The sequence below is a fragment of the Esox lucius genome, chromosome 17, assembly GCF_011004845.1.
Source record: "Esox lucius isolate fEsoLuc1 chromosome 17, fEsoLuc1.pri, whole genome shotgun sequence".
NCBI classification, from domain to species: domain Eukaryota; kingdom Metazoa; phylum Chordata; class Actinopteri; order Esociformes; family Esocidae; genus Esox; species Esox lucius.
This window is the reverse complement of record NC_047585.1, coordinates 24,318,023-24,343,590: the sequence shown is the minus strand read 5'-3', so window position 1 is coordinate 24,343,590 and position 25,568 is coordinate 24,318,023. Positions and strand designations below refer to the sequence as shown.

The 25,568-nt window shown below is 40.8% G+C and overlaps 1 protein-coding gene across 8 annotated transcripts in view; it reads left to right on the top strand.

The window, feature by feature from the left end:
• The window catches only part of pax7a (paired box 7a), a 55,832-nt gene that overhangs the window by 6,199 nt on the left and 24,065 nt on the right, over nucleotides 1-25,568 (top strand). For 4 of the 8 annotated variants that reach the window (XM_010881684.5, XM_010881679.5, XM_010881682.5 and 1 more), the window contains exon 5: nucleotides 18,596-18,783. In XM_010881684.5, the coding sequence (XP_010879986.1) occupies nucleotides 18,596-18,783 (188 nt within the window). Of the gene's footprint in view, nucleotides 1-18,583; nucleotides 18,784-25,568 lie in introns of all 8 variants that reach the window. The other 4 variants (XM_010881681.5, XM_010881680.5, XM_010881677.5 and 1 more) reach the window with 1 other exon arrangement.

Genomic DNA, 25,568 nt, shown 5'->3' with positions numbered 1-25,568 from the left:
CACTTTCTCCCAGCTATTTGGCTGGGTTGAAATTGAGGGAGACCCAAATGTTGGGCAGAGATAACACACCCATCATAGCCAAGACCCTGCGCTGTGCTTCACTGCATTAAACTCGGATTAACCTTCCCTTTCCCCGCAGCCCGCTCTCGCCACATTTCACTGAAATTTACATTGGTGGATTTCTAACAGAGGGCAAAAGCTGAAAACCTTCAACAACTAATATCGATGACGATTTTATTGACAACAACAATAGATTTTTATAGTACTGATGATACTATAGGCCTACAACTAATCAATTCTATCACAATCATCACCATAATAATGCAACTTAGAAAGCAAGTTATTTAAAACAATTTCAAATAACTTTTTAATACACTACCAAAGAAAATAGGTCACCAAATAATGTCAAATAATGTAGCCTGCAATCATTTATTACACTATTGTGAGTGTGCAATGCTAATTCATGGGAACGGCCAGTCAAAATTCAAAATAATCTATTATAGTCAACCTAATAGATTTGTTAAAAAATATATTTTGAGAGAAATATTTAGGGTAAATTGTGTTAATTTTTAGACTCAAAACGCTTGCATATTTTTCGAAATGTAGCCTATATATAATTTAACGCAAGGTGGATATAACATAATTCTAACATTATATGTCGGCTAATATATAATCCGCGCTTTCTAAAACACAATCGTTTCTAATTTATGCTAAATCGTTTGCACCGAAGCCGATTTCTTCGACAGTGAACAATATTTAGCAAGGGTCATGGTTTACAAGCTTTTATACAATTAACGGTATGGGCCCCTTTATTCGTTACCCGCTACTGTGATAAAGGAACAATATTTTCACACGTCGTGTTTATATCTGAACACATGGGTGATTTATATGTTACATGGATTGTATTGTATTCTCGCGTGAAACTTACAACACCAGCAGTGGTTGAATGGAAGAGCTTCTAGAGAACCCGTTTATGATTTCTAAATTACACGTCAACCGATGGTAATTTGGCTACTCGTTAAGCGATTGAGCTAGATGGCAATTTATACAGTCAGCATGTAAATGATTAGGGCTGGATTTATTCTTTCCTCCAGAGTAGCGTTGACGCACAATTAAAGATCTTTGCACTGTTTTGTGCGACCTGTGAACCTGAGGGGATCCCGCATTTTTCCTAATACTTAGGATATTGCATTTCCGCCTTCTTGTTAAAAATAGAAAACAATAGAGAGCAAAGAAATACATACATTTGCGTTGGTGATGACAGCTATCTTGATCCACATGCTTTTAAAAAGCAATATTGTGGCAGTATTTTTCTTCATTAAATTGCATACTAACAGAGTGCTTGCAAGCCTGCTGGTCTATTAATTATAGCACTGTTTGCCACGTGGGACACGTCCTATCATGTGCACACTAGCCTACTTAGGAGAATGGTTTTTCGATCTCTTGTGGGATTCTCCAAAAGGGACAATCTTCCCTCTCCAGCTACTTAGGGGATATTGAGAAGTGTACAGAAGAAGACATGGGGATTTCTACCTCATTTATAAAGACGAGTTCATAATCCTTTCCTGCTTAATAACTTAAGGATTCAATTTCCCTTTTCATTTATAGTTACGATTAGGCCTATACATTGTTACTGGGTGCGATATAGAATTCCAAGGTTAACAAGTTTATTCTTGAAAAATACTGGCCCACTGTACGATATAGGTTTATAGGTAAATTAAGATGTATCTTCCCTTAGGTTAATCTACGAACGTTTTCGTTGTCTTCTTCGTAGTTGTAGTTGATCATCAAACAGGTAGTGCGGGTGACTATTTATATTTTGAATATGGACAACTCATTTCAAATGTCTTTAATGTGCTCGATACTTTTGCGGCTTTTTTTTTAGCACCACAGTATTTAGAGTGTATGGGGGTTGCAGAACATATTTTTTGACCAAACCCATACGGCACAAATTATGAAGGAAGTAGGCTATTGCCCTCAAGCCCGCGGCTTATAGCAATAGTGTGCAGGATGTCCCTATCATTCCTGCCTTTCTTTTTTAGTAGATTTTCACAAAAACTTTTGGTGACCCTATGTACGCCTTCTATGAGAAAATATAGTAGTAGTTTTGCAATACTCAGAGTTATATGGGCTGTCTGTGAACTCTTATTGCCTACGCCCTGGGCTTACCACTTGCTGGTGTGCGCTCGTTCGCTCGCGCACACGTAAGCAGACGTGCACGGGCGTTGGAGATAATGTCCTCAGACACGTGAGTTGTTGTGCGATGTGTAATGGTGAGGGTTCTGGAGACACTGAGTCAAGTCACGTCTTCATGGGAATGCTTGTCGATATACTTTTTCCACCGTATAAGGATTTTATTTTATTAATATTGCATTTTTGCATGTTTGAATTGCATTTCCGTGCATATTGCCTTTCCTGCATCGGTTGAGCATTCAACAAGTGCGCTCCATGCAGTAGGCATGGAGGTAGTCTTTAACAGAACATATGAATAAGCCTACTCCGCTATACAATTTTCTTAGAGGAGAATAACAATCAATAATCGATGTTATGGCGTTTTATATATATATATATATATATATATATATATATATATATATATATATATATATATATATATATATATATATATATATATATATATATATATATACTGTTTTAATTTGTGCGCCGCTGGTTTAGATCTCTTCTTTCATACAACTTCTGCAATAACTAACCTAGTCTCCAACGAAGTTTTTGCTGTTTTCAGTTTTCAGTCGACCTATAAGTATACTGAGCAAGTATAATGCATCCTATGTGGGTTAGATATTTCATGTTGATAATAAAAAATGTTTTGGATCTGCATCCACATAGGTCGATATGCAGCATCGATGTAGCCCTAACACGGATATCAATTTGGCTACTTTTTAAGGCAAATTATGAGAAAATGATAATGTAAATGACAGTGTGGGATGGTTAAGACAGTTGTTCAAGACTGTCGTCTACATGTACATTAATTCACCAGGAACTCACTACATAATTCTCCTGCATTATGCACCAATCTATTTATCAGGTGCACACAAATTTGAATGTGAATCTGTTTCACGCAAAAAATTACAATTGAGTAAAAACTCGTTTCTGTCTGCCTTAATGTGCATTGCATAAACTACAGTAGGCTTATTATGTAGTTTTAAATGATTTATATTTGTAAGTTAATAATGTTATTGTTATTATGATCATTCATTGTTGAAATAAATAACAGTATTGCGTGCATAGAATTAAACTAAACGCTTCATTAGTTGGAGGCTGAGCCTGACAGGCGTACGGGTCCCCTGTGAGTCTGACTCGGAAATCATAAATTGACCAGCTTTTCCTTTTCTGAAACTAACTCGTTGAACTTGTCAGATCTAATTAGCACCTTTAAACGGTCAACTGCATCGGTGGTAAAACAGTAGGCGGTTGGTCAAAGCGATGCAGCCAATGCGCTTTCGAGCTTTTTTAAGGAGACCTAGAGGGGGATGAGCATGAGGGCGCTTCGAATTGGACTGCTCGACGGAGGGTCTTTTTTTCTTCAAACGTTTTCCACTGCGTCAATTAGACTATGGCCATCCAGCGGGCTAAACAGGGCAGCCCGCGCATTGAGTCACGGTGCGTTCTAATTAGGTATGAAATTAATTAGAATAGACATCTATTAAAGTCTTTAAAGTTTGCCTAATTTTTTCACACAGTTTAAAAGGTATAACAGTGGATTAATGGCTTACAGCCAATATTACGTTTTATTGCGTCCCTATTCCGCATGATTTCTGCTGCCTGCCTAACTGATATCATAGAGATCTTAGACCCAAAAAATATTCAGAAAACATGTTAAAGGAGAATTTAACTTATTTTGAACTTGATGTTAGATGGTTCTTCATTCTGAAAGTACTCTACGCCAACAGAAACTGTAACTGTAATCAATGGTTCAGTATTGTTTAACAGCCATTACAAACACCCACAAATTTAGCCACCTCCAGTTGAAAATCAGTGGAAGTAAACAGGGCCTGTAGGCATCTTAATTTGCTCCAACTATCTTTTATAACATCAAAACAAATATGTAGTTGATATCAGGTGATTTTGAGATTTTAAAAAGTAGTCGTTATTACTCCAACTGACGTTTACCTATGTTTTACCATGGGTTGTACACTCTACTCTAAAAGAAATACTGGATCAAGAACTACAATTTATGTTGGCATTTGAACCTCTTTCATAATCAGGAACCATCTGACATTATGCTGTAAAACATACAATGATCCTTATATTTGCTTCATAGATTTTTTTTATTTTTTGTGTTTGCAAAATGGTCCTTTAAAAATGTTTAAAGTAATAATCTGCATGTTTTTGTGCTTGTCTTGTCTTGTCTCATTTTTGGTGATTTCCAGCACAAGATTTTGGATCTTGAATGATCCTCTCTGGTTTAGAAGAAGAGAAAATTCAATTGTCTCCATTCTCTTTCTGAAAGCATTTCTTTTAATTGAATACCTTTTTTCTTGTAAACCCCTTCTGATGTCTGACAGCCTAGTCTTTCCATTGTCAGACAAATGGCCATTAGAAAAGGAAGAGAGAAAGAAGAGGGAGGAGAAAAGAACCTTCTGTTATTTTCTGTCTTGAGACTGCATAGGCTATTCAGACGAGTTGATGAACTCCTCCAAAAAGTTTATTAAGCGGCTGAAAACAATAAGAACTAAAGCCTTTAGGCGCCCAGGCAGACAGTTTATAAACTAGCTGCTATTGTGCCTCAAAGGCAGATGCATGAATACTTTTGAATGGGGCCTTCAAACTGACACGATCAGGCTGGACAGCAGCAGTTTAAAAGGATGGTGTTCTTCTGCTAATGCTCAGGTCTCTCCTTTTCTACATTAATATACATCTGCAGAGGAGTGGGGGGGTGGGGGGGTGGTATTTGGATCACCACTGACTATCATGGGAAAGGTGCTTTTCACTGTCCACACTTTGAGTTTTACTACAAACATAACATCCAGACGATTGAACATTCTTCAAATTCATTCAGCTTAATATTATACATTTGAGATTGTCTTCCTAGGGAAAGACAACAATGCGTTTTCCATACCCAAGTCAGTTTTGTAAGGAAATTGCAAGAGTACCAGTAAAACAGTGAAAAGTATATATCTTTTTTTTACACCCATTCTTATTTGTTTTTTCTACTGGAGCAAAAAACATCAGCTAACAGTTTTAACTCAGATGAAAAAGTTAAAAATTATTTTCCGTGGTTAGTTTTGTTATTTTATTGTTATTACATAATTCTTTCCTTTAGTTTTTTACTCTTGTGAAAAGCAATCTTTAGTCCGCAGTCTGGAACACTGTTAATGTCTGTAAGAAATCTGTATGGTTCTGTCTGTGTTTTTCCTTTATAAAACAGGATGCACTGATTTTCTTTGATATTTTGGAGAAATAGCTGAATAGCGTTGTCGTATACATCAGAAGACATTCTCCTACCTTTTTTATTAGAGAAAGATGTGTCACTTTCTATCCTTCTCTGTCTTATAACCTCTCATTCACTGTCCTTTTCTGGGCTGCCCTTCTCTTTAGCCAAGTTAGTCTCTGGCTCTGCCTCACAACATCAGAGGGAGGCCTGTGATTTGTGACCCCAGCGACCCATACTTAATCTGGCTAAAGAGGGGGAGAATCCAGCTCGTAGAACGCAGGGCCCCAAACAGCCCTGGCCCGATCTGGCAGGTGTCAACATTAGCAACACAATCGCACCCCAATCCAGTGCCCAGTACCCTAGCCCTAGCGCCACACTGAACCCCAACTATGTGAGGCCCAATGAAAGGAGACAACATAAAGGGGAGGAGAGGATAGGGGGAGGACAAGGGAGAGATTACACTCTCAGACAGCTATTAGCAGGGATGAGGCTGTTCTAAACAAACAAAAAACTAGACGATCAATACTATGTTGGTTTACCAAGTGGAGTCATGATGGGCTATGGAGTATTTCTCTCTGCTTCTATTGTTTCTCTTAACTTCTCAAACGTCTGTGGTTTGGTTCATATTGGCAATCCAATTTAGTTTGGAGTCCTTGGAGACCTGGCTGGGGCTTTGTTAATGGTTGGTTTACTCCAGCTTGTGGATAGTTCATTCATAGATTTAAAGCTGTAATGAATCCTGGTTGGAGGGTATTAACGTTGATAGTGGACAATCACTGAGCTGTCCAGAGGAAAGCAGCATTCAGTGATGACAGGACCACTGGTCCTCAGGGGACCACAGCCCTTTTCTCTCATTAGACAGAGGTGTCGCTTTAAACACACAAGAAGGATTGGAAAGGGAATGAGTTGACATTTGGGCTGTTGCTGCTCTTGAGTGGGTATCTGTCTTGACAAGAAAAGCAATGTTTTTTAAAGCCCATTTATTTCTCACTCACAGCTGATTCTAGGCCACGCCACCTGAATGGACAAGGGTTCTCCTCAGTTGTGGAGATTAGTTGGAAAGGTTGAGAAGTAGAAAACCTAGTATTTGTGTTTGGATGAGACAAAAATCTCATGTAATTTCTGGACTTGAGAGATCCCCTTGATACCCTCTTCCAGGGCCCTTGAAAATGAGAATACATTTGTGTCTACTGCACAACTCTGAGGAGGATCCAGCAGTTTTGATGTTTGTTGGGTGTCACTCATTGTTCCTATGGGGATGGTAAGTCAACACAAACAGCCCCTGAACAAAATCTATTTGGGAACTTGCCATGAATGCAACATTGGCTAAGCCCTTGCTATATGCAGCAATAAACAAGCATACATTAACCCACCCAATTAGTTCCTGAGACAATGTGGTTTGTTGTCATGAAACAGCCATCATAGTGTTGGCTAGCAATAAACTAATCCTCAGCATTCAGGGTTTTGAGAGGTCCTAACTAAAGGGGAGTAGCCTCTGAGGAGGTCTTATATAGGTCTAGTAACACTGCCCTATGCATACCAGGTAATGGTCAGGTTGAGAAATCACAGACGGTTTCAGGGACGTACACGTTTAATTGTTGGATCAAATTTCGTACATGTCTTTTCATGACTTCATTTCAAATAATGTCATGTTTCTATGTAAGGTTTCTAATGTACTGGAATTCTTCATGCTGTTAAGCCAGGTGTAATATCAGCTCGGTGCAGATGGATAGTGTCGTAAGTAAACCATGTGCATTTCATTACATTAATTCCCAGTGAATCTGTAAACGGTCATTGTGTTTCTGTTTTCGTAGCATGTCTATGCAGGCCTCACAGATCACGAGCCAAACCCTTAGCATGCATTGTCATCTTCGACTTGAGCCATTTGAAAGCTTCTATCAGATAAAGGAGAGTGCTGTTTAGTATTTATGATCCTATTAGACAGAACACCTGTCTCTCTAATGTTCCTTTGTGTTTCCAGAGCTGTGTTTTATATGCCAGCATGTATTATGGGACTGCCACATTAAAACCAGCAGCTCTGAACATTCCCACTCAAAGCCCTTGATACAGTAGAGCTGTTCTTTAGCTTCAGATTCAAGCAAATTGTTGAATGTAAAACATACATCGTCTTAAGGTGACAATACAATAGATGATATGAAATGTCACATTCAATAATATAAAAACATGCATTTTCTGTAAGGAACCACCTCTCAAAACATTTATAATGTGCCAATTAATTGATTAATTTCTAGTCCATGGATGTTTTTTCTCACTCAGATAAAGAAATGTTGCTTTTGTTCCTCACTTACAATTTTGCAGTCTCGGTTTGTTTGGATTTGGTTTCTATTGTGTAGTCTATTCCTAGAATAAATGCTTGGTGCTACGAAGCACAAACATGTGATGCCGATCACATGAATCCCATGCCTTTAATCCAAACCGATATGAAGGCGGACAGTGTAATAACTGGAACCATTCGCACCAAATAGATATTTTCTGGGTGATTAAGCCATTGTTATTTTGACAAACAGTGGAATCGAGAGAGTGGCTAGAGTAATGATGAATGCATATTACATGAATGAATACAGTACAGCAGGCTATCTGGCTTCCTTTTTGTGTCCTCAGTAAATGGTATAATGGATGAGCTGTTCAGTTCCTCAGAATTTATTTCAAACTTTGTTTCTTTCCGATTTGTCTTGGCTGCCAGAGTGGTCCGTGTTGGACAGCTGGCGCAGATCAGGACAGTGTGTTGCATTAGGCCCATCTCCTGGTCACCATGGAGTGACATTAGAAAAGACAACAAGCATTTCTGGCTAATTTTATTACAATACAGGAATAGCCCCCATAATGTGCAACAGCAGTTACGTTTAGAGCAGTGTGCCCAGCTCTTAGTGATGAATGAGAGACATTGACCATGGTCTGCTAGTTTAAAAATCGCCATTAGCCTATGCTACTTAGAACCAGAACATTTCCCATTTTCTGCTCCTAATCTGCCTTGCAACTGCAATCTTCATTTGTTTTAATTGTGCATGTGGAGTTTTCCTATTTTTATAACACACGCAAAGACAATAAACATATTCCCATAGGTGTTACAAATCAGAATTGTGTTTTTTCCACCCAGTTAAAATATTATGGAAGGAGTTGAAACGGTGGGGTGGAGTTGCCGTTCCAGCCTGCAAAAGAACAACTTCAAATAAAGCTTGCTCCTCCGTTTTCAACTAATGGGCTTATTTCTGCATCCTCTGTCATTCTCTCCTTGGGGAATATGTACTCTCATTTCAAAAAGCTTTGCTTTTCCGTTACATTGCAAGGCCACAATATGGAGCACAGATCTGATATGTTAATATCAAGCACTGTGACAACTTACTGATGTTCCTTTCCAACCCTCCAAATGGGAAATATTCAATACCTTTTTGGATCCTAAGTGACAATTTGGAAACACTAAAGTGTTTTGTTTGAATGTACTTTATGTAATCTAAGTTTAAGAAACCTCCAACGATTTCTTATATGATCAATTTACTTGACAGTACAGTCATTGTTTTTTGCTCAGTAAATCTGTGTCACAATCATGTCTAGTATCATGATTTGTTTAGCTCTCCTAATTAGGTCTAGAGGTTGCTAGGTCCCATGTGTGAGCTAATGGAGGCATCATTAGTACAGTGGTTACCCCCCTGGGACCGTTAGGATTTAATTGTCAGATTGATGTTTCTGGTATATCCCTAAAACAAGAGGATCAACATGTTTTAAAAGTGTGTATCTCTTTCAGCATTCCACAGAATTTCTGTGTTTATAATTTATGGATATTAGATTTGGTGATTTTATTTTTTACTATATCATTGATTTTAATGTGATCAAAGATGTGACACTTCTCAGACTCTATCCCTACTCTTTCAGCCATCCTCTGCACCATAAAAACTTCTGCTCAATGAAAAATGTTTACGGTTTGGCATTGCCCAGAAAATTAGGAAACTTCCCTGGGGCCTGAAAAACTGTCCGCTGTGCATTCTTATTCTGTGTAAAGTAATCTCTCCTTGGCTTTGTTGGGAAAATGATTTGTTCCTCCCAGAGACCCCCACTCATAGCCCTGAGTTACTGTTTGATTTCCTGGGTAGGTTCAGGAATCTTTGTTGGGGGACGGGGGCTCTATTTCCAGTGCCAGTTGGCAGGGACCCTTGGGCTCCACTTGCTCTGCACTCCTTCTTAATTTCATTACTTTCACTATGACCTCAATTAGAAGGGATCCTAGCCCAGTTAATGACTTTGGACATGAGCAGTGTGAAGCTAAAATCCATAAGGTGAGAGAGGGACACTGCTTGGGTAATGTGCTTTTAACTCCTGGCACCATAGTCATGCAGCTTTCAGTTGTTACTAGTTATTAAACTCATTATTTCTATCGTAATTGTTGTGAACACTGTCCTAAACATCGCACAGAATATTAAGCTTATTCATTTGATATTAGTAGGGTTCCTGGAAACCTATTGATTTGAAAGATGAATCTTGGCAGAGTTGTAAATGGTGCTGGTTTAAATCATCTCATGCAATGCCAGGGCAATTGGTCCAATAGTGGCTCTATAAAAAGCGATGTTCTCCAAAATGTTCAAAATCTCACTTCCCTGAGTGGGTGTGACGAGTTGTATAATTTTTGTACGTAGGTCTACCTACACATATGTGTGTGTGTTCTTAAAAATACCAAAACACCTACTCTGCATGCACCACATTTAGCACATGTGGACAAGGTTTTAACAACTCATGAAACTACATGAAAAAACCTGGCCATTACTGACAAATTAATTTTTATGGTTGGTGTCAAACACATAAATGCCCACAAATCAGGCTTGTATTTTAGGGCTTTAATAAAACCTGGTGAACATGTTCAAAACAATGGCAAGACAACATGACGCGTGCTACAACGTTCAGATTCACCTCACAGAGGCACTATAAAGACACATTTTGGTATTTTCTAAACTACATACAAAGTTTTATTGGAATCGGAAAAACAGTTCTGGAGGAGGCTAAGGAGCAGAGAACAAGCTAATGTGTGGACATTTGCCACATAACAGGTTTCAGCAGAGTGGGTACCCTGCTGAAACACGGAAACGCTGCTTGCAGCTTTCATTTTTTAAAGTTTTTGGTTATCCCGGTGGAGTGAAGATGTATGCTTTTTTCTGGTTGAATTTGCTGCAGTGCTAATAACAACAGTTTACAAAAGGGTCATGTTAAGTTTCCTTAAAAGTATGAATGTAATAGTTTGTTTCACAACAGTATTTTCACCAAGGAAATAACATGGCCTTTTTGAAAAATAATACAATCATGTTAGTAATGTCCCAAGTTTAACTAGCAGAATGTGTGTAAAAAAGAAGAATCCCACCCTTCAAGCCCTTCACGGTTTCACACTCAGGCGGAGAGTGCAGAGCAGAGGCCTGTGGAGTCAATATGTCAGCGTTTATGGATGCCCCGCGGTGCTGCACAGGGCTGTCAGGCCTCTATTCATGCTCTAATGGCCCCCTGAGGAGTCTGTCTCTCTGGACTGAAAGGGCCGGGAGGCCCAGTGGACGCCCTGTTGTTGAAGGTGAGCGTGCGCTCTCATGGACGCGCCGCGCCTTCATCCATATGACAAGAGCCATAAAAGAGCATAGCTTTTCGTTGCTTCTCCTTTTTCTCCCCCTTCCAAATTTTTTGCCCGACCTCAAAGAAAGAAAAGGGAGCTAATTGTTTGTTGTGAGAGCAAAAGATTATAGAGCCTCTCGTCTTTCTTCCTCCCCTTGCCTTTTTCTCCTCTTTTGCATGTGCGCTCTCCTTTCTAAAGAATTTGATTCTATCCCAGAGTAGAAAAAAGTATTGGGATCTTCCTTCACAATTTTGATCGGAGGGAAAAGCGACACATTTTTGCCAGTGACAATGAGACGCAAAAACATTCAAGTTCCGGAGATTCTTAAATTCAGACCCAATATCTTAATTTTTTCCCCATCTTATTTGTGGTCAATTTGCAGTGTAAAAGTTTTTATAATTATTGTAATCATATCCGGTAATCATACCACCGACTATCCAGTCCTAGACAATCATGTGTTAGTCCACAGATGTACGACTCCAGAGGTATATGCTGTGTAACTGCTTAGAGAAGTTAGATTAGTAACTTCCGAAAAACTGAGTTCAGAGGCAGGCTAATGATATGTTCCCCGAATGGAAAGACTGAGCTAGGTTAGGGAGAAGTGAAGTCTGTTTCCCTCCCTCTCAATCATCATCCCTTGTATTTGAGGACGTTTTAAATAGTCATATTAAATACCTACTGACTCACACACTTGATGTTTCAGCATTGTTTGACGAAGACTTTGGCATGTAGATGATTCATCTCGCATTCTTGGTACTAAGTCCCTCTGCCCTTGGACCTGTTAAGCAGTAAACAGTACAGTACAAGTACAGTTGTACGGGTGAGGCTTGGTTGCCAGTCCATAGCTGTGGCCTCTGAACCACACTGTCAATAGAAATGATGGAATACTGTTACAGTTTTAATTCATTGCCAGCAGATTCTAGTAGCTATGCTGGTCGTTGCTTGCCTCAACTGACAGAATCCATTTGTGGAAAAGGTCAGGCAGTGAGAAGGTCATTAGTACCTGGGGAAATGACGATTCAAATTGATTTCAGAATATTAAAAGCAGGTACAGTAGGTACCTCCATATTATCCTACTTTCCTTGCCATACTCACATGTTGAAAATGTGTTTTAATTGGTGACTGAAATAACTGAGACGTTTTCTTTATAATTCATGATTTCTGCTAAATTAACCACTGAGTATTTTTTTCATGTCTGTGTGCGTGTGTAGCTCCTCTTATCACTAAAACCTATATGATTTGTTTTCATGGCGATCTAATAATAAGCACCAACACGCAGCAGACACCTTGCCAGGAAATGACATCACACCTCTGATCAGGCACGAGGCACTAGGACGAAGTACGAATGTACTTAGAAAATGGATGACAATATTTTATTTATGAAAATACAAATTTCTCATAATTATTTGTAGTATTTTTGGTTGCAGGAGTGTGGTTATGACTGTTGCCATGTTTCTACGCCCCAGAATACATTGTCCCATTAGTCTGCTGTAGTAATAACATAACCTTACCATACATACACACTTGGCTAGCTAGCTAAAGGCATTGGTCACTTGGTGAAGTTGTTGAACATGTTGATATGAAGAAGCCAGTTTTGTTAATTCCATGTCCGTGGTTTATGTACAGCGCGCTAACCAGTTGGAGGTAACCCACGTTGCAAACGCAGAGTCAACCTCAGCGACAGTGGTAATGGAGAGGAGGAAAAGTTAGGTTGCTTACACACCTATCTTATTTAATCCGGTTGAATCCAAACCTGGAGCGTTTACCCCATTAGACTGCTTTGCTTGGGGAGGAGAGAATTCACCAAATAACTGCGTCCTGGTCCGCTTGAATGAGATGTTCTTGCACTGCTTCCTAATGCACCTTGCACATATAATTTAAAGTGAGAATCCAATCTAACCCACAAATAAGAAAGTATCCAAAAAACTGTGGATTGTGGATAGAATTTGCAATATACTATGGTATTGGTAGAGCAATCGTCGAAATTACCTTACAACTTGTACACTTAAAATGTTCACGCGGCACAGCCAGAAGAGGACAGGTCCCCCCTCCGAGCCTGGTTCCTCTCTATGTTGCTTTCCTAAATTTCAGCCCCTCTTAGGGAGTTTTTCCTAGCCACTGTGCTTCTACATGTTGTTGCTTGCTCCTTGGGGTTTCAGGCTGGGTGTTTTATAAAACCACTTTGCGACAACTGCTGATTTAAAAAAGGCTTTATAAATAAATTTGATTGATTGATTGATTGAGAGCACATCTCTGAAATGTTGCTGAAAGTCCTCAAGTTGAAGTGTTCAAAGTTTTTAGCGATAAATTGAGAGAGGGGATTTCAGCAAACAGTGGATCAGTCCTATGTCAGAAAATCCCATCAACAACAGTACATGAAAGTGTGCAATATATTGCATTAAAGACACATCTCTAGGGAGGAAAAAGAGAACTTTGTGATGACCTTGATAGAATTCTTGGTACTTGGTTGCTTACAATGGAACATCGCTGAGGTTCTATGATATCCATCCATCGGGGTATGAGTGAAAGACATTTCCGACCACATGGTTTTGATGGTCAAAATGTGGTCCTCTAGAACTTGGGCAGTGTGAAACCTTATTGGACCGGAAACAAATGACTAAGCAAATGGGCTAATTGATAATATAAATAATGTGCTTGGTGTTATTACTAGTTAGCATTTGAGGCAAGATACATTGTCTGCCATGTTTTTTGTTTGGGTCAAGTTGCTCGTAGTTGGCATATTGATATTTTTATGTAACATACTAGTACTGTGAGTGATTTCAATCCCCATTTGAACCAATCAGATGGCAGATATCTCATAACCCATTTTATGAGGTGTGTTTTCATGGTGTTCCATGAGGTTTCTTGTTCATAGACTTCTACGACGTTAGTTTTATTGAGTACTCTGATTTCTATGTTAAATCCACCGTTCAGTATAACAGAACTGAATCATCTCCTATGGCTCTCGTAACTTGGCAAACACTGAGGGATACTGAGGGTATTGCATTCAGGAGAAATACCACCCCATTCTCTAAAAAATGCAAATAGGGAAGTTGTCAGCTATTTGATGTTGCTGCACGATCCCCCGCCCCCGAAAACATCCCTCCTCTCCAGTATGTACAGTTGATTCTCATGCAGTCCTGGGGACAAGAAGATATGTTTCTATTCAGGCCTGGAGCAGGAGAGACAGCACAGAGACAGATGGATGTCAGAGATAGCAGATCCCATCTCAGGCGTTTGCTGCTTATCACAGGGCCTGTTTGCATAATTAGGCCTTTTGATATTCCTCCCCATCAAGTGACAAAAAGTATAATTGCAACATCAACTACGACAAAAGGCACGCACAGAATAAACAAGTAAACATAAACAGAGAGAAAAGACGGGCTGTTATTTTTGTCCTGTGGGAATGATGGGAAAAATACAAACAATAAACAACGTTCGCTGCCAGTCACAGTCAACTGGTGTGACTGGGTGCTCTGAGGCTGGTCCTGCAAAAGCCTGCAGAACACTGAGCATGAGGCCTGATTGTAATTATGCTGGAACTAATATGCTTTTCAAAATGAGCCATTATGAGCTAATGCTGCACTGCCAAAGCCATGTCTGTTTTTGTCCCTCTGTCTTGGGTAGTTTGCAAAGGTACAGCTGATATTGAGGCGATTGGTTCCATTATATCAAAAACAGCCTGCATGGGACAAGGACTGGGGATACACTCCACGGAGTTGAGCTAATTCTGACTCAGAGGTACTCTGAGAGATGAGGAAGGATTCTTCCTCGGTGTGTCATCAAGGATGCTTTATTATGACTTGTTATTATTATATACATACAGATCTATATTGTCTGTTTTTAACCTAACTATTCACTGATACATTCTTGTGATTATTTCGGTCAGTGTATTTTATTACGTATTATTAGTGTGTTCCTAGGTTTTATTGTTTTGGTGATCAGTTCTTGTTGATATTGTTGCCTAGATTGCCTTTATCGTGCTATGTTTTCAACCGCCATTCCAGATCCACTTCAGTTCCAGTAAACATTGTTATTATAGCACAGTGTTCATGTGGAGCACAGAGCCCAGCAGTCTTTAATTAATGACTGTAAAACCTTGGGACAACAGTTCATCTAAGCCAAATTACCTCAGCCTCTCTCCCAGGGGAAACAGAGAGAGTAGGCGCTCAGAGGGAGAATGTGGGGAAGAGTAGAGTCCATGGGGTTGTAGAGCTGGCTGAGGAGGGGTTTGGGGGGGTCTGGATGATGACTATTCCATCTGCCTGCAGTCTGAGCTCTGAGCAGCGCGAGAGGGCGGACTGTCTTTAAACCTCACACAAAACTATTAACCAACCGCTGTTGTTAGTATTTTGTGACTTGAGTTGTCATTCTGCCTGACTATGGATGTTGTTAAAAATAACGTGTGCTATGTAAAAAACAAACACGTTTATACCTGTTGTTTTGATTAGTAGATAAACGCATAAAAACTATGTTGTTAAAACAATTTGCTTCTCTGGTATTCACATTCAAGTCTTTTAGCCTTTTGGGTCAATAAAAGTTACTTGAAACATGAGAAAACATTTTTAATGTTGAACACCTGGTCAATACCTGGTTAATTTCTCTTCCAATGAAGATGTGTTTTTAAAGCAGTATTGAGCAGTACCACTAAGGCCCTGAAGGGGGAGACATGGCAGTCTAATCATGGCCACTGGATGTTTGCTTCATAATTAGGCTCTAATTAATATGATAACTGGTGAGACAAGGCATGGGTGCTTTATCAATATCCCCAGAACCTTTCAATGGAATTACAGCTGAGGCATTATACCCAGGTCTAATCAGGATGTACCTTATTGTTTCAAAGCGGGGAGAAGTCTTAGAGAATTGACCTCAATGCCTACAGGGATTGAGTGGATTCCAAGGTAATAGACTAATCACCCACCATTTTGTCCTGTATCAACACTGGCAGATTTGTAAACCAAGAAGGAGACACGTGTTTGTTAAATTCAATAGCTTTGTTGTCTGGGAAACAGATAGCAAGTGTTCATTCTTCCGTAATTTAGGCTGAGAGGCACTGCATCCCGAAATATCTAAGAACCTTTAAATATAAAAGAACGGATGCGGAGCATGTGCGTTTCCAGCCAGGTTCAATCTGTTCCCCCACTCTTCTTCTTCTTGGTGTCCAGCCGTATGAATGAAGTATTAACAGTTTAACATATTTCTATACAAATATTTCAACATTGAGTTATCCACTCACAGTCATGTTGTGTGAATATGTATGTTGTCCGTTGAAGGGTGCTACTTAAGAGTAGGTTGGCCAGACAAGCAGTCAGCCTACAATACAATATTTGAACCACTCAGCCATGCAATCCAGTGTTGCATCAACGATGAAAGGAATGGAAGGTTTCGCGGATATTCTGTTTCTTTGGAGGCTCCAGTGTTGTTCATAAATCCTGGCGTTCCATTTGGCAAGATGAGGTTGGATTTTCACATTCCTGTTTCCCAAACTCATTACTGACAGGGCTGTTGACCTTCACCCAGAGTGTGCTGCTTGCTTGCTGCTTGCGGTTGAGTCACACAAACAATACAGGTTGGCTGCCATGGCACATTCATATGTGCCTTTAACCAGGGATGATTGATTTGTCTTGTTTCTCTCATGAAGTTTGATCACAAAGCCTTAGCAAAATGCTTACATTGGAATATAGGGGAGGACTCTGTTTTAGCAGTTTTGAAGTAGAGGCTATCTTATGCTGCAAACACACACATACACACACGCACACAACCTTCATTCCCTCCACTCACACAGATGAACGAAGATGAGAAATCAGAGCAAAACGAAATTACTCAGGTGGAAATCTATGCCGGCTGTCTGATTTAAAACCATTGTGCAGGCCTCCTCTCTGCCTCACCCGTCTCCCCTGTTCATCCCACAGGAGCCAGAGGTGACATTGGAAAGTGATCAATAGACCACAGGGTCAGTTTCAAGTGCTGCCATGGCGAGGCGGTGGCAAATGGCTGTGCGCATCCATATATGTACATATTCAACTTTGTGTGTTCAAGGGTGTTCTCTGCAGGACTGGGAGCCTGTGTTGGAGAATCGCTCTTTATTAAAAAGGGGAAGACGAAAGAATTGATTTAATGAGTGCGGCCTCACGTCCTGCGGCTGCATGTAATCCGCGGAGAATCGTTGAGCGTGAGCTCAGGGGGACAAAAAGATGTTCGCAGAAGACTCGTGGAGTGGCCTGTAATGATAGTCTCCATATAATCCCCTAATTCCTTGTTTAATTAAACTCCAGAGCCGGTCTTGAGACCTAGCCAGATTTGGTTGCTCTTTTATTCTCACAGTTGTTATTCGAAGGCTATTTGGCTTCAGTTTGTCCATGTGGCGTGTTGAAACATGGTAGGGTGCTTTGTTAAACTGACATTAGTTGCAGCCGTAGCCAATTCAGGGGATTCACCTGGGCTAACTTTCAGTAGACCGTTATGGTTTTCGTTATAGTTGGTTACTGTAGGTGGGACACTCAGCTCTCTACACATTCTCTCCTACAGCTCTTGTTTTTTGTTATTTACCCTTCTCTCCATCTGGACTGTACATGTCTGATGCAATCCAACTAGGCCCAGAGCAACATTGGCATGTCACACTGACTTGTCAATGTCTCAATGAGACAATTTGTGAAGATATGAATTTCATACCAGGAAATGAAAAGGGCCATGTAGTTTGAATAGAAATGCAGAGGAGGTGAAAATGATGCAATTTCCTAAATTCAGTTATAATGGTAATGCGCTGTGGTAATACAAATTCGCTGTCAGAAACATTCCTCTTGGCCTGGATTGGACGGCTTTGTGCAGTATCTATATTCCTCAAGCGAAAACGCAGCAGCTTAGTTTAATGCCTAAAAGTAATGTAAGATATATTGTAATTCGTTTATTGACAGCCGCCTCATGGAAAAACAGAACATGGAATTGAACGGTTCTGGTGTGACATTGTTGTGGTGTTCTGTACATTCTGGCTGTGCTGTTCTGAGCAGCAGTGTGCCCCGGGCCATAGTCAGAGAATAGTGTGGCGAGGAACAGCAAGGTGTCCTGCACAGATTAACCCTTCCACCCAGCACCCCTTCCCCTCCTCCCCCCAACTGCCTGCGGACCTCCACAGCCTCTGGGGCATCTCTCGCTCATGCTGCCTTTTCTTTCTCTCGCTCAGTCTGTGAAGCAGGATTGGATATCAGGCCTCTTATATACTGTATAAATATCCACAGATTAAGATAATATTTGCTCTGTTGTGCTTGGAGAGGGAAGCTGTCATTTGAATACTCTTTGCAACCTCTCCCCCCTGGGTAATAATGACTTCTGCCAACGACATAGCCCCTGAAGTGGGTCGCTTCTTTAGTCTACAGTAAGTGTCTTCCGGCGTTTGTTAGGACCAGTTCACGGTTTCCACCGTCGTTCGTGTTGCCTTTCTCAATGACACAGTTTAATCAAATAACAGTGATTGACCGGCCACTTAAAGTTGTCTTCCTCTCTGTTGTTGCAAAATCGTCGTGTCATTTGAGTGTATTTCCCATTAAATGAGCCGGCCTCTCCAACACTCCCATTTGGCCCAGGTAATCGTACAGACGAGGGCTCAGACGTGGAGTCGGAGCCGGACCTTCCCCTGAAAAGGAAGCAGCGCCGCAGCCGCACCACCTTCACAGCCGAACAGCTGGAGGAACTGGAGAAGGCCTTCGAGAGGACACACTACCCAGACATCTACACCAGAGAAGAGCTGGCTCAGAGGACCAAGCTGACTGAGGCGCGTGTGCAGGTTAGTTGGACACATCCAAAGGCCACACAGGGTTCGCACTGTAATGGCAGGTGGGCATTATCAAATGTTTTCCAGTACGCAGCCATATCATTTATGATGTCCTGTTCTGTGTCTTACAAACATAGAGTTACTAGAGTTTATGGAGTTTCGAATGTAACATAAAATAAATGTCAATGCATTATGTTACACATTTGCGTTTAGGCTCTGCTCTTTTGTGGTATCTCACAGCCATAGCAAATATCTGTGTCGTTAAGATAATAAAATGACTATAAACGTCCTTAATCTATTCCCTCTGACTGAAAAGAAAGCAGAACCTAAGAGGTGGAGTCTAGAGTAGTAGTGGGTTAGAAAAAAATGACTTGCATAACATGTAACAGATATTACAGAGACAGCATATCAGCAAGTGTGTAGCTTTGATGTGTATCCAAAAAACGTCAGTTTAATTGTCTGACGTAAAGAAATTGATAATGAAATAGTTGTCTATGTAAAGGTAGAGATGATGACATAATCGGTCATGTAAAGGTAGTGATGATTAAATAGTCCTCCATGTAAAGGTATAGATGATGCAGTAGTTTGTTGTGTAAATATGTTGAGTATTAAATACTACGCCATGTAAAGGAAGAGATGATGCAGTAGTCAGTCATGTAAAGATGGTCAGGGTTAAATAATCCACCATGTAAAGGTAGTGATGATTAAATAGTACACTGTGTAAAGGAAGAGATGATGCAGTAGACTGTCATGTAAAGATGGTCAGGGTTAAATAATCCACCATGTAAAGGTAGTGATGATTAAATAGTACACTGTGTAAAGGAAGAGATGATGCAGTAGACTGTCATGTAAAGATGGTCAGGGTTAAATAATCCACCATGTAAAGGTAGTGATGATTAAATAGTACACCATGTAAAGGAAGAGATGATGCAGTAGTCAGTCATGTAAAGATGGTCAGGGTTAAATAATCCACCATGTAAAGGTAGTGATGATTAAATAGTACACCATGTAAAGGAAGAGATGATGCAGTAGTCAGTCATGTAAAGATGGTCAGGGTTAAATAATCCACCATGTAAAGGTAGTGATGATTAAATAGTACACCATGTAAAGGAAGAGATGATGCAGTAGTCTGTCATGTAAAGATGGTCAGGGTTAAATAATCCACCATGTAAAGGTAGTGATGATTGAATAGTACGCCATGTAAAGGTGGTGACAATAAAAATTGGTGCAACATCAGGTGATGCCAATGAACATCTAGGGTCCCTGTATAAAGGGAACCTGACAATCATTATTGACTTTAGATTTGCTTGAACATTGTTTGGGGAACAGTTTTGGGAACAGTAGGTTATGTTCCCAATGAACTTTTCAAATGTAGACAAACTACTTGCAGTGGAAAAAGTTAATTTGACTACCTTAACTGAAACCTGGTTTTGATAGATATGTTTATTTTCCCGATTATATTTAAAAACGTCCCCATTGCACTGAAATTGAAGCATTCCATAAAATAATTTAGGAGTCAAAAAATGCTGTCAACATATTTGCATAAATGCACTTAAATTAATCCATGTCATGCCCAATAGACTTTCTATTTCCATATTTCTTCTTCTTATGCTGCTGTTTGTTACCAATGGCGATGAAAAATCCATCAATCCTTTTTTACCAATGCCCCACACACCATCAACCCACCCCTCACTTCAGATCTCAAAGTTCACTGTTTTCTCTGAGCCCTCGGAAGGCCTTGACAGAGAACACAAAAATGCTTCGCACCTAAGACTTCACTCCAGGACCTGCCTGACAGCTTGTACACCATGTGGTTTTCTGGAACATCGAAGGAAAATACACTAGAGTTATAGCAGCAGCTGTTCTGGAGGGAGGGATAGTGAGAGTGGAGAAGAAAAAAAGGGAGAAGAAATGCATTCCTGATGAATTTCTCATTTCGGCCTTTGGCCAGGAACTCTCTCCCATCACTTTCAAGACTGCCGCTGCTTGTAAAACCCTGTGCATATCACAGAGGGTCCCTCATCGTCTCCAGAGACCCCATGCCCCGACAACAACATGAATCAATCAGACCCTAGTAAAAAAGGGCCAGGGCAACCCTCTCGTCTTACGACAAACCCTCTCTCTCCCCCTGAACCTCCCAAACTCTGAACCACCCTGTGTGCTAACTGTTCCTCACACTCCAAACTCTGAACCACCCTGTGTTCTAACTGTTCCTCACACTCCAAACTCTGAACCCCCCCGTGTGCTAACTGTTCCTCACACTCCAAACTCTGAACCCCCCTGTGTGCTAACTGTTCCTCACACTCCAAACTCTGAACCACCCCGTTTGCTTACTGTTCCTCACACTCCAAACTCTGAACCACCCTGTGTTCTAACTGTTCCTCACACTCCAAACTCTGAACCCCCCCGTGTGCTAACTGTTCCTCACACTCCAAACTCTGAACCCCCCTGTGTGCTAACTGTTCCTCACACTCCAAACTCTGAACCACCCCGTTTGCTTACTGTTCCTCACACTCCAAACTCTGAATCCCCCTGTGTGCTAACTGTTCCTCACACTCCAAACTCTGAACCACCCCGTTTGCTAACTCATCCTCACACTCCAAACCTGTGGTTAGGGGGAACTGATTCCACACATGTCTTTGTCTGAATGACTAACCCCTCCAAACAGAAAGATATACAGTATGTCTAAATGGTTAGTCCACCACTCTGAGGACAATACTTAGATATTAATCGAATGCGTATTTTCTTTCGATATGTTATTATTTAGAATGTTTCAGAACTGCTTAGGAGGCCAACTTGTACAAGGGAGTGGTAAGGCATTTCAATTATTATTTGATGAAACTCTTTTTCTGAAGTTTTTTCTTCTATTACAGTTTAATATCTCATGAAATACATCTGGAAAAGACATACCTGTCTAATAAATTCGGAGTTATGACGGATGGGTTTCAATGCTTTTGATATACATTGCCATCCATTTGATGAAATTTGTTGAAATGTAGCTTCAACGTTTTCAAATTTTGACCGTGTAGGGTTGAACTACACAGGGTTATGTTTGAGGAAGAAAAGATCTGGCAAACCTAAGATTGATTGTGCAGAGTGTCATGTGGACTAGAGAGCCCAGAGTCCGCTGTCTTGTCCATGTTCCAGGCACTTTACAACCTTCTTTGTAGGTCAATTACATTTCAATTTTAGAAAGAATCCCTTCAGGCTTTTAACTCTTCTAAAGAATTTATGGAAACTGATAGTAATTTTAAAAGTGTAAAAGCGAAGAAAAAAAGAAGAAAAAACAGGGTTGAAAGCTAAAAGGACACTTTTTCTCTCTGGCAAGATAATAGAGCTAAATGATGTCATGTGAAAACCTGAGGTCATGGATATAATTTGTTAATGCAGTTTTCCTCATAATCTAATTCCGAAATGCTTTGAACGTCTCTAAAGGTCAACTCCAATGTAATTTTCTCAGAAGGTCACCTCAAGAAACTGACTCTGGTTAACCAAAGTAAATAAGGCCATTGGTCTTCAATGTTTCTTAGTGATTTGGCAAGTGAGTTCGGAGGTGGATTTAGGATGGACTAGGGACACCATGTGGATTTTCTCATTTTCCAGCAGGTGTGGGTTTTTTTGTCCATCAGGGCTGCTTTTCGTCAGCCTACTGCACATCCTAAATGTCCTAAATGACCTAACTCTAGCTGTTTCAGTGTTGGTCCTAAATGACCTAACTCTAGCTGTTTCAGTGTTGGTCCTAAATGACCTAACTCTAGCTGTTTCAGTGTTGGTCCTAAATGACCTAATTCTAGCTGTTTAAGTGTTGGTCCTAAATGACCTAACTCTAGCTGTTTCAGTGTTGGTCCTAAATGACCTAACTCTAGCTGTTTCAGTGTTGGTCCTAAATGACCTAACTCTAGCTGTCTCAGTGTTGGTCCTAAATGACCTAACTCTAGCTGTTTAAGTGTTGGTCCTAAATGACCTAACTCTAGCTGTTTCAGTGTTGGTCCTAAATGACCTAACTCTAGCTGTTTCAGTGTTGGTCCTAAATTACCTAACTCTAGCTGTTTCAGTGTTGGTCCTAAATGACCTAACTCTAGCTGTTTCAGTGTTGGTCCTAAATGACCTAACTCTAGCTGTTTCGGTGTTAGTCCTAAATGACCAACACTGACCTTTGGAGTCATGATGATGTGAGACAAACTTGGGTTTACTATCCTTAAAACTGCCTCCAATTGAATATACAATAAAAAATGACTGCATTCTGGTGTGGGACTGCATTCTGGTGTGGGAACTTGACAGTTTTAGTGTCAGTGCATTTTGAAGATGTCAGCCAGCTGGGTTTTCACATAGGTGCCCAAATTGTCCATCTCTGGGCTGTACAGAGAAACCTTTGGCCTGAAAACTGACCTGCTAAAACACAGCTGCAATGACGCGTCTTCCAGATGTCAGCGAGTGAAGAGGCTTAGAGGGCAGCGGGGTGAGACAGAGGCTTGGGGGTGTAGGGTCTTAAAGATCCATCTCTTTTTCAGTAGGATTTGTGGTGGTACTTGGGCTTACCCAGTTAGCTGTTATTGATCTCTGGGTGATAATCTGTAAAGCAGCGTTTGTGGTGTACACTGTACAATGGGCATACAGAGTGAACATAACATTGGCTGTGAGGGTAAATGAGCCACTACAGAAAGAGAGCTGTGGTGTTGGAGGGCACTCAGGAGGAGCCATTTGTCTCCTGATTGTAGTGCGATGACCTTGTCTTACTGCAGTAACTCCAGATAGGTCAGGAGATGGGAGTATCAGGACATGGGTCGTCTGAAACAAACAGCTGTGACTCAATCTGGATTGGTACCAAGTTGTAGTGGCAGTACAACACTCGGGTGATGTGTTGTAGGCTGTCTGTATCCTACAATAAGTTTACTTAGATGAACAAGGCTTATTGCCAGATTTGCGTCTGAGTCACAGGTCTTCATACTGTTAACGGATGAAAATGCTATTGACACACGTTACCTTCTGAGGTAACGTGGCAATTGTTTCTGATCAATATGCCCCACTTCTGCTGAAATCCAAAGACAACGTCTCGCTCAGTGTTTCTAGGAGTGTAATAGGTGGTGACGTGGGTAAGAAGTCTGTTTTCTGTCCTTCCAGATTTGTTGAGAAACCACTCTGACAATTCTACTTTCACCAGCAGCAGCACCTGTTCGACAGAGAGGGCCATGTTAATTACCTGGTAAACAACATTGTCAGTCAGTTTATATGCCGTCAGTGTACTGGCCAAAGCACTGCGTTTTTATGGCACAGCGAGAGAAACTCATTGCTAGTGTGAATCGAAAGTTGTATTTCCATTTGATGTCAATGTTATTAGACTGAAATTGTGTTCTGTGAAACTGTCGTAGTGTAGAAATGCTCTTAGCCCACTGCATCACTCAAGAGGCTACCTTCTGATTTAATGGTGACTCCACAGCCGGAACCCACTGCCCCATAAAGCCAGCCAACCTAAACCCCCTTCCAGCCTACTATCTTGAGTCACACTATCTCATCCATCTTAATCAGGCTTGCCACCCCCTAAACAGCTACAAGCAGCCCTCCCAATCCCGCTACTGTTTTATCACCCTAACTGACAAATTGCGGGACCTGATCCATATCTCACTGCCATTAGTTCCAGGCTACCCATACCAAACAGCTAGCTACCTATCTTCTACTCTGTGACCCCCTTCTCAGTGCTACCATTCGGGCATCTTTAACCGCCTTTTCCTAAATGGACCTGGCGATCCTTCCACAAATGATGAAGTGAAAAGAGCGTCACGTGTGTGCCTCCTGCAGAACCGTGAGCCAGGTGGAGGGCATTGCTGTAGAACAGGAGTTGGAGGGAGCGACGGTAGAGAACAGAGGGAGAAATAGAGGGAAGGAGGCCAGAGGAGAGGCCTTAGCGCTGTAAATCAGCACTCCTCTTCCCTTCACACATGATGTGAATTACGTTCTCTACTATTTAGGCTGAAGTTTTTAGGAGGCCGACTCCACCTCTGCTGAGGAGACTGAACTGAGTGGCGCTGGCTGGCTGTCACATAGATACTCTTTCATTATAGATAAACATTCTAGATGTAGCTATTATAGTTGGGGGAATCTAATAAGGTATAAGCATTACCTTGTATTAGGCGTATAAATCAATTTGGCTAGTTTCTGTATCTTGAGAGCGTGTTAGGCTTCTGGTTCTAGTCATGACAGAGAGAAAAGGCCCCTGCTCTGTGCCCTGTCCCTAATGTCTGAGGAAAGGAGAGATCCCGGCGCGGCCTCAGAGTGTGTCTGTTAAATGTCCCTCTGATAATGTTGTAGAACAGCTGAATCATTTCCAAGTGGACCCATATATTCTGCTTAAAAATGAAAGTGACATTTTGGTACAGACAAAAACAACGGACGTATCCCAATTTTTTATCAACAAGATTATTTAATTGAAATGTATTATGACAATGACACATTTGCCAAGTTGTTTCCCTGTTATATGTGATTGCCAGTTTCAGGAGAGAACATAGTTGTCGGCAGCAGAAAAGAATATAAGGATTCAATGGTGACAATGGCAGAGCCCACCCAACCCAACAGGCATCCATGTTCCCAGCAGTCTGGGTTCATGTAGCTTCCATAAAGGAATAAATAGGATTTATGTAGATTGTGGAAGAGAAATTGTTGCAATGCGTCCATGTGAATGTTCTAACAGTTTCTTATTATTAGAATTTAAATGACTTTCCTTCTGTCCCTCTGTATTCCTGATACTTATCGAGTTAATCCCACTCTCCTCTCAAATTCACACTCCCAGCTACTCTGATTAG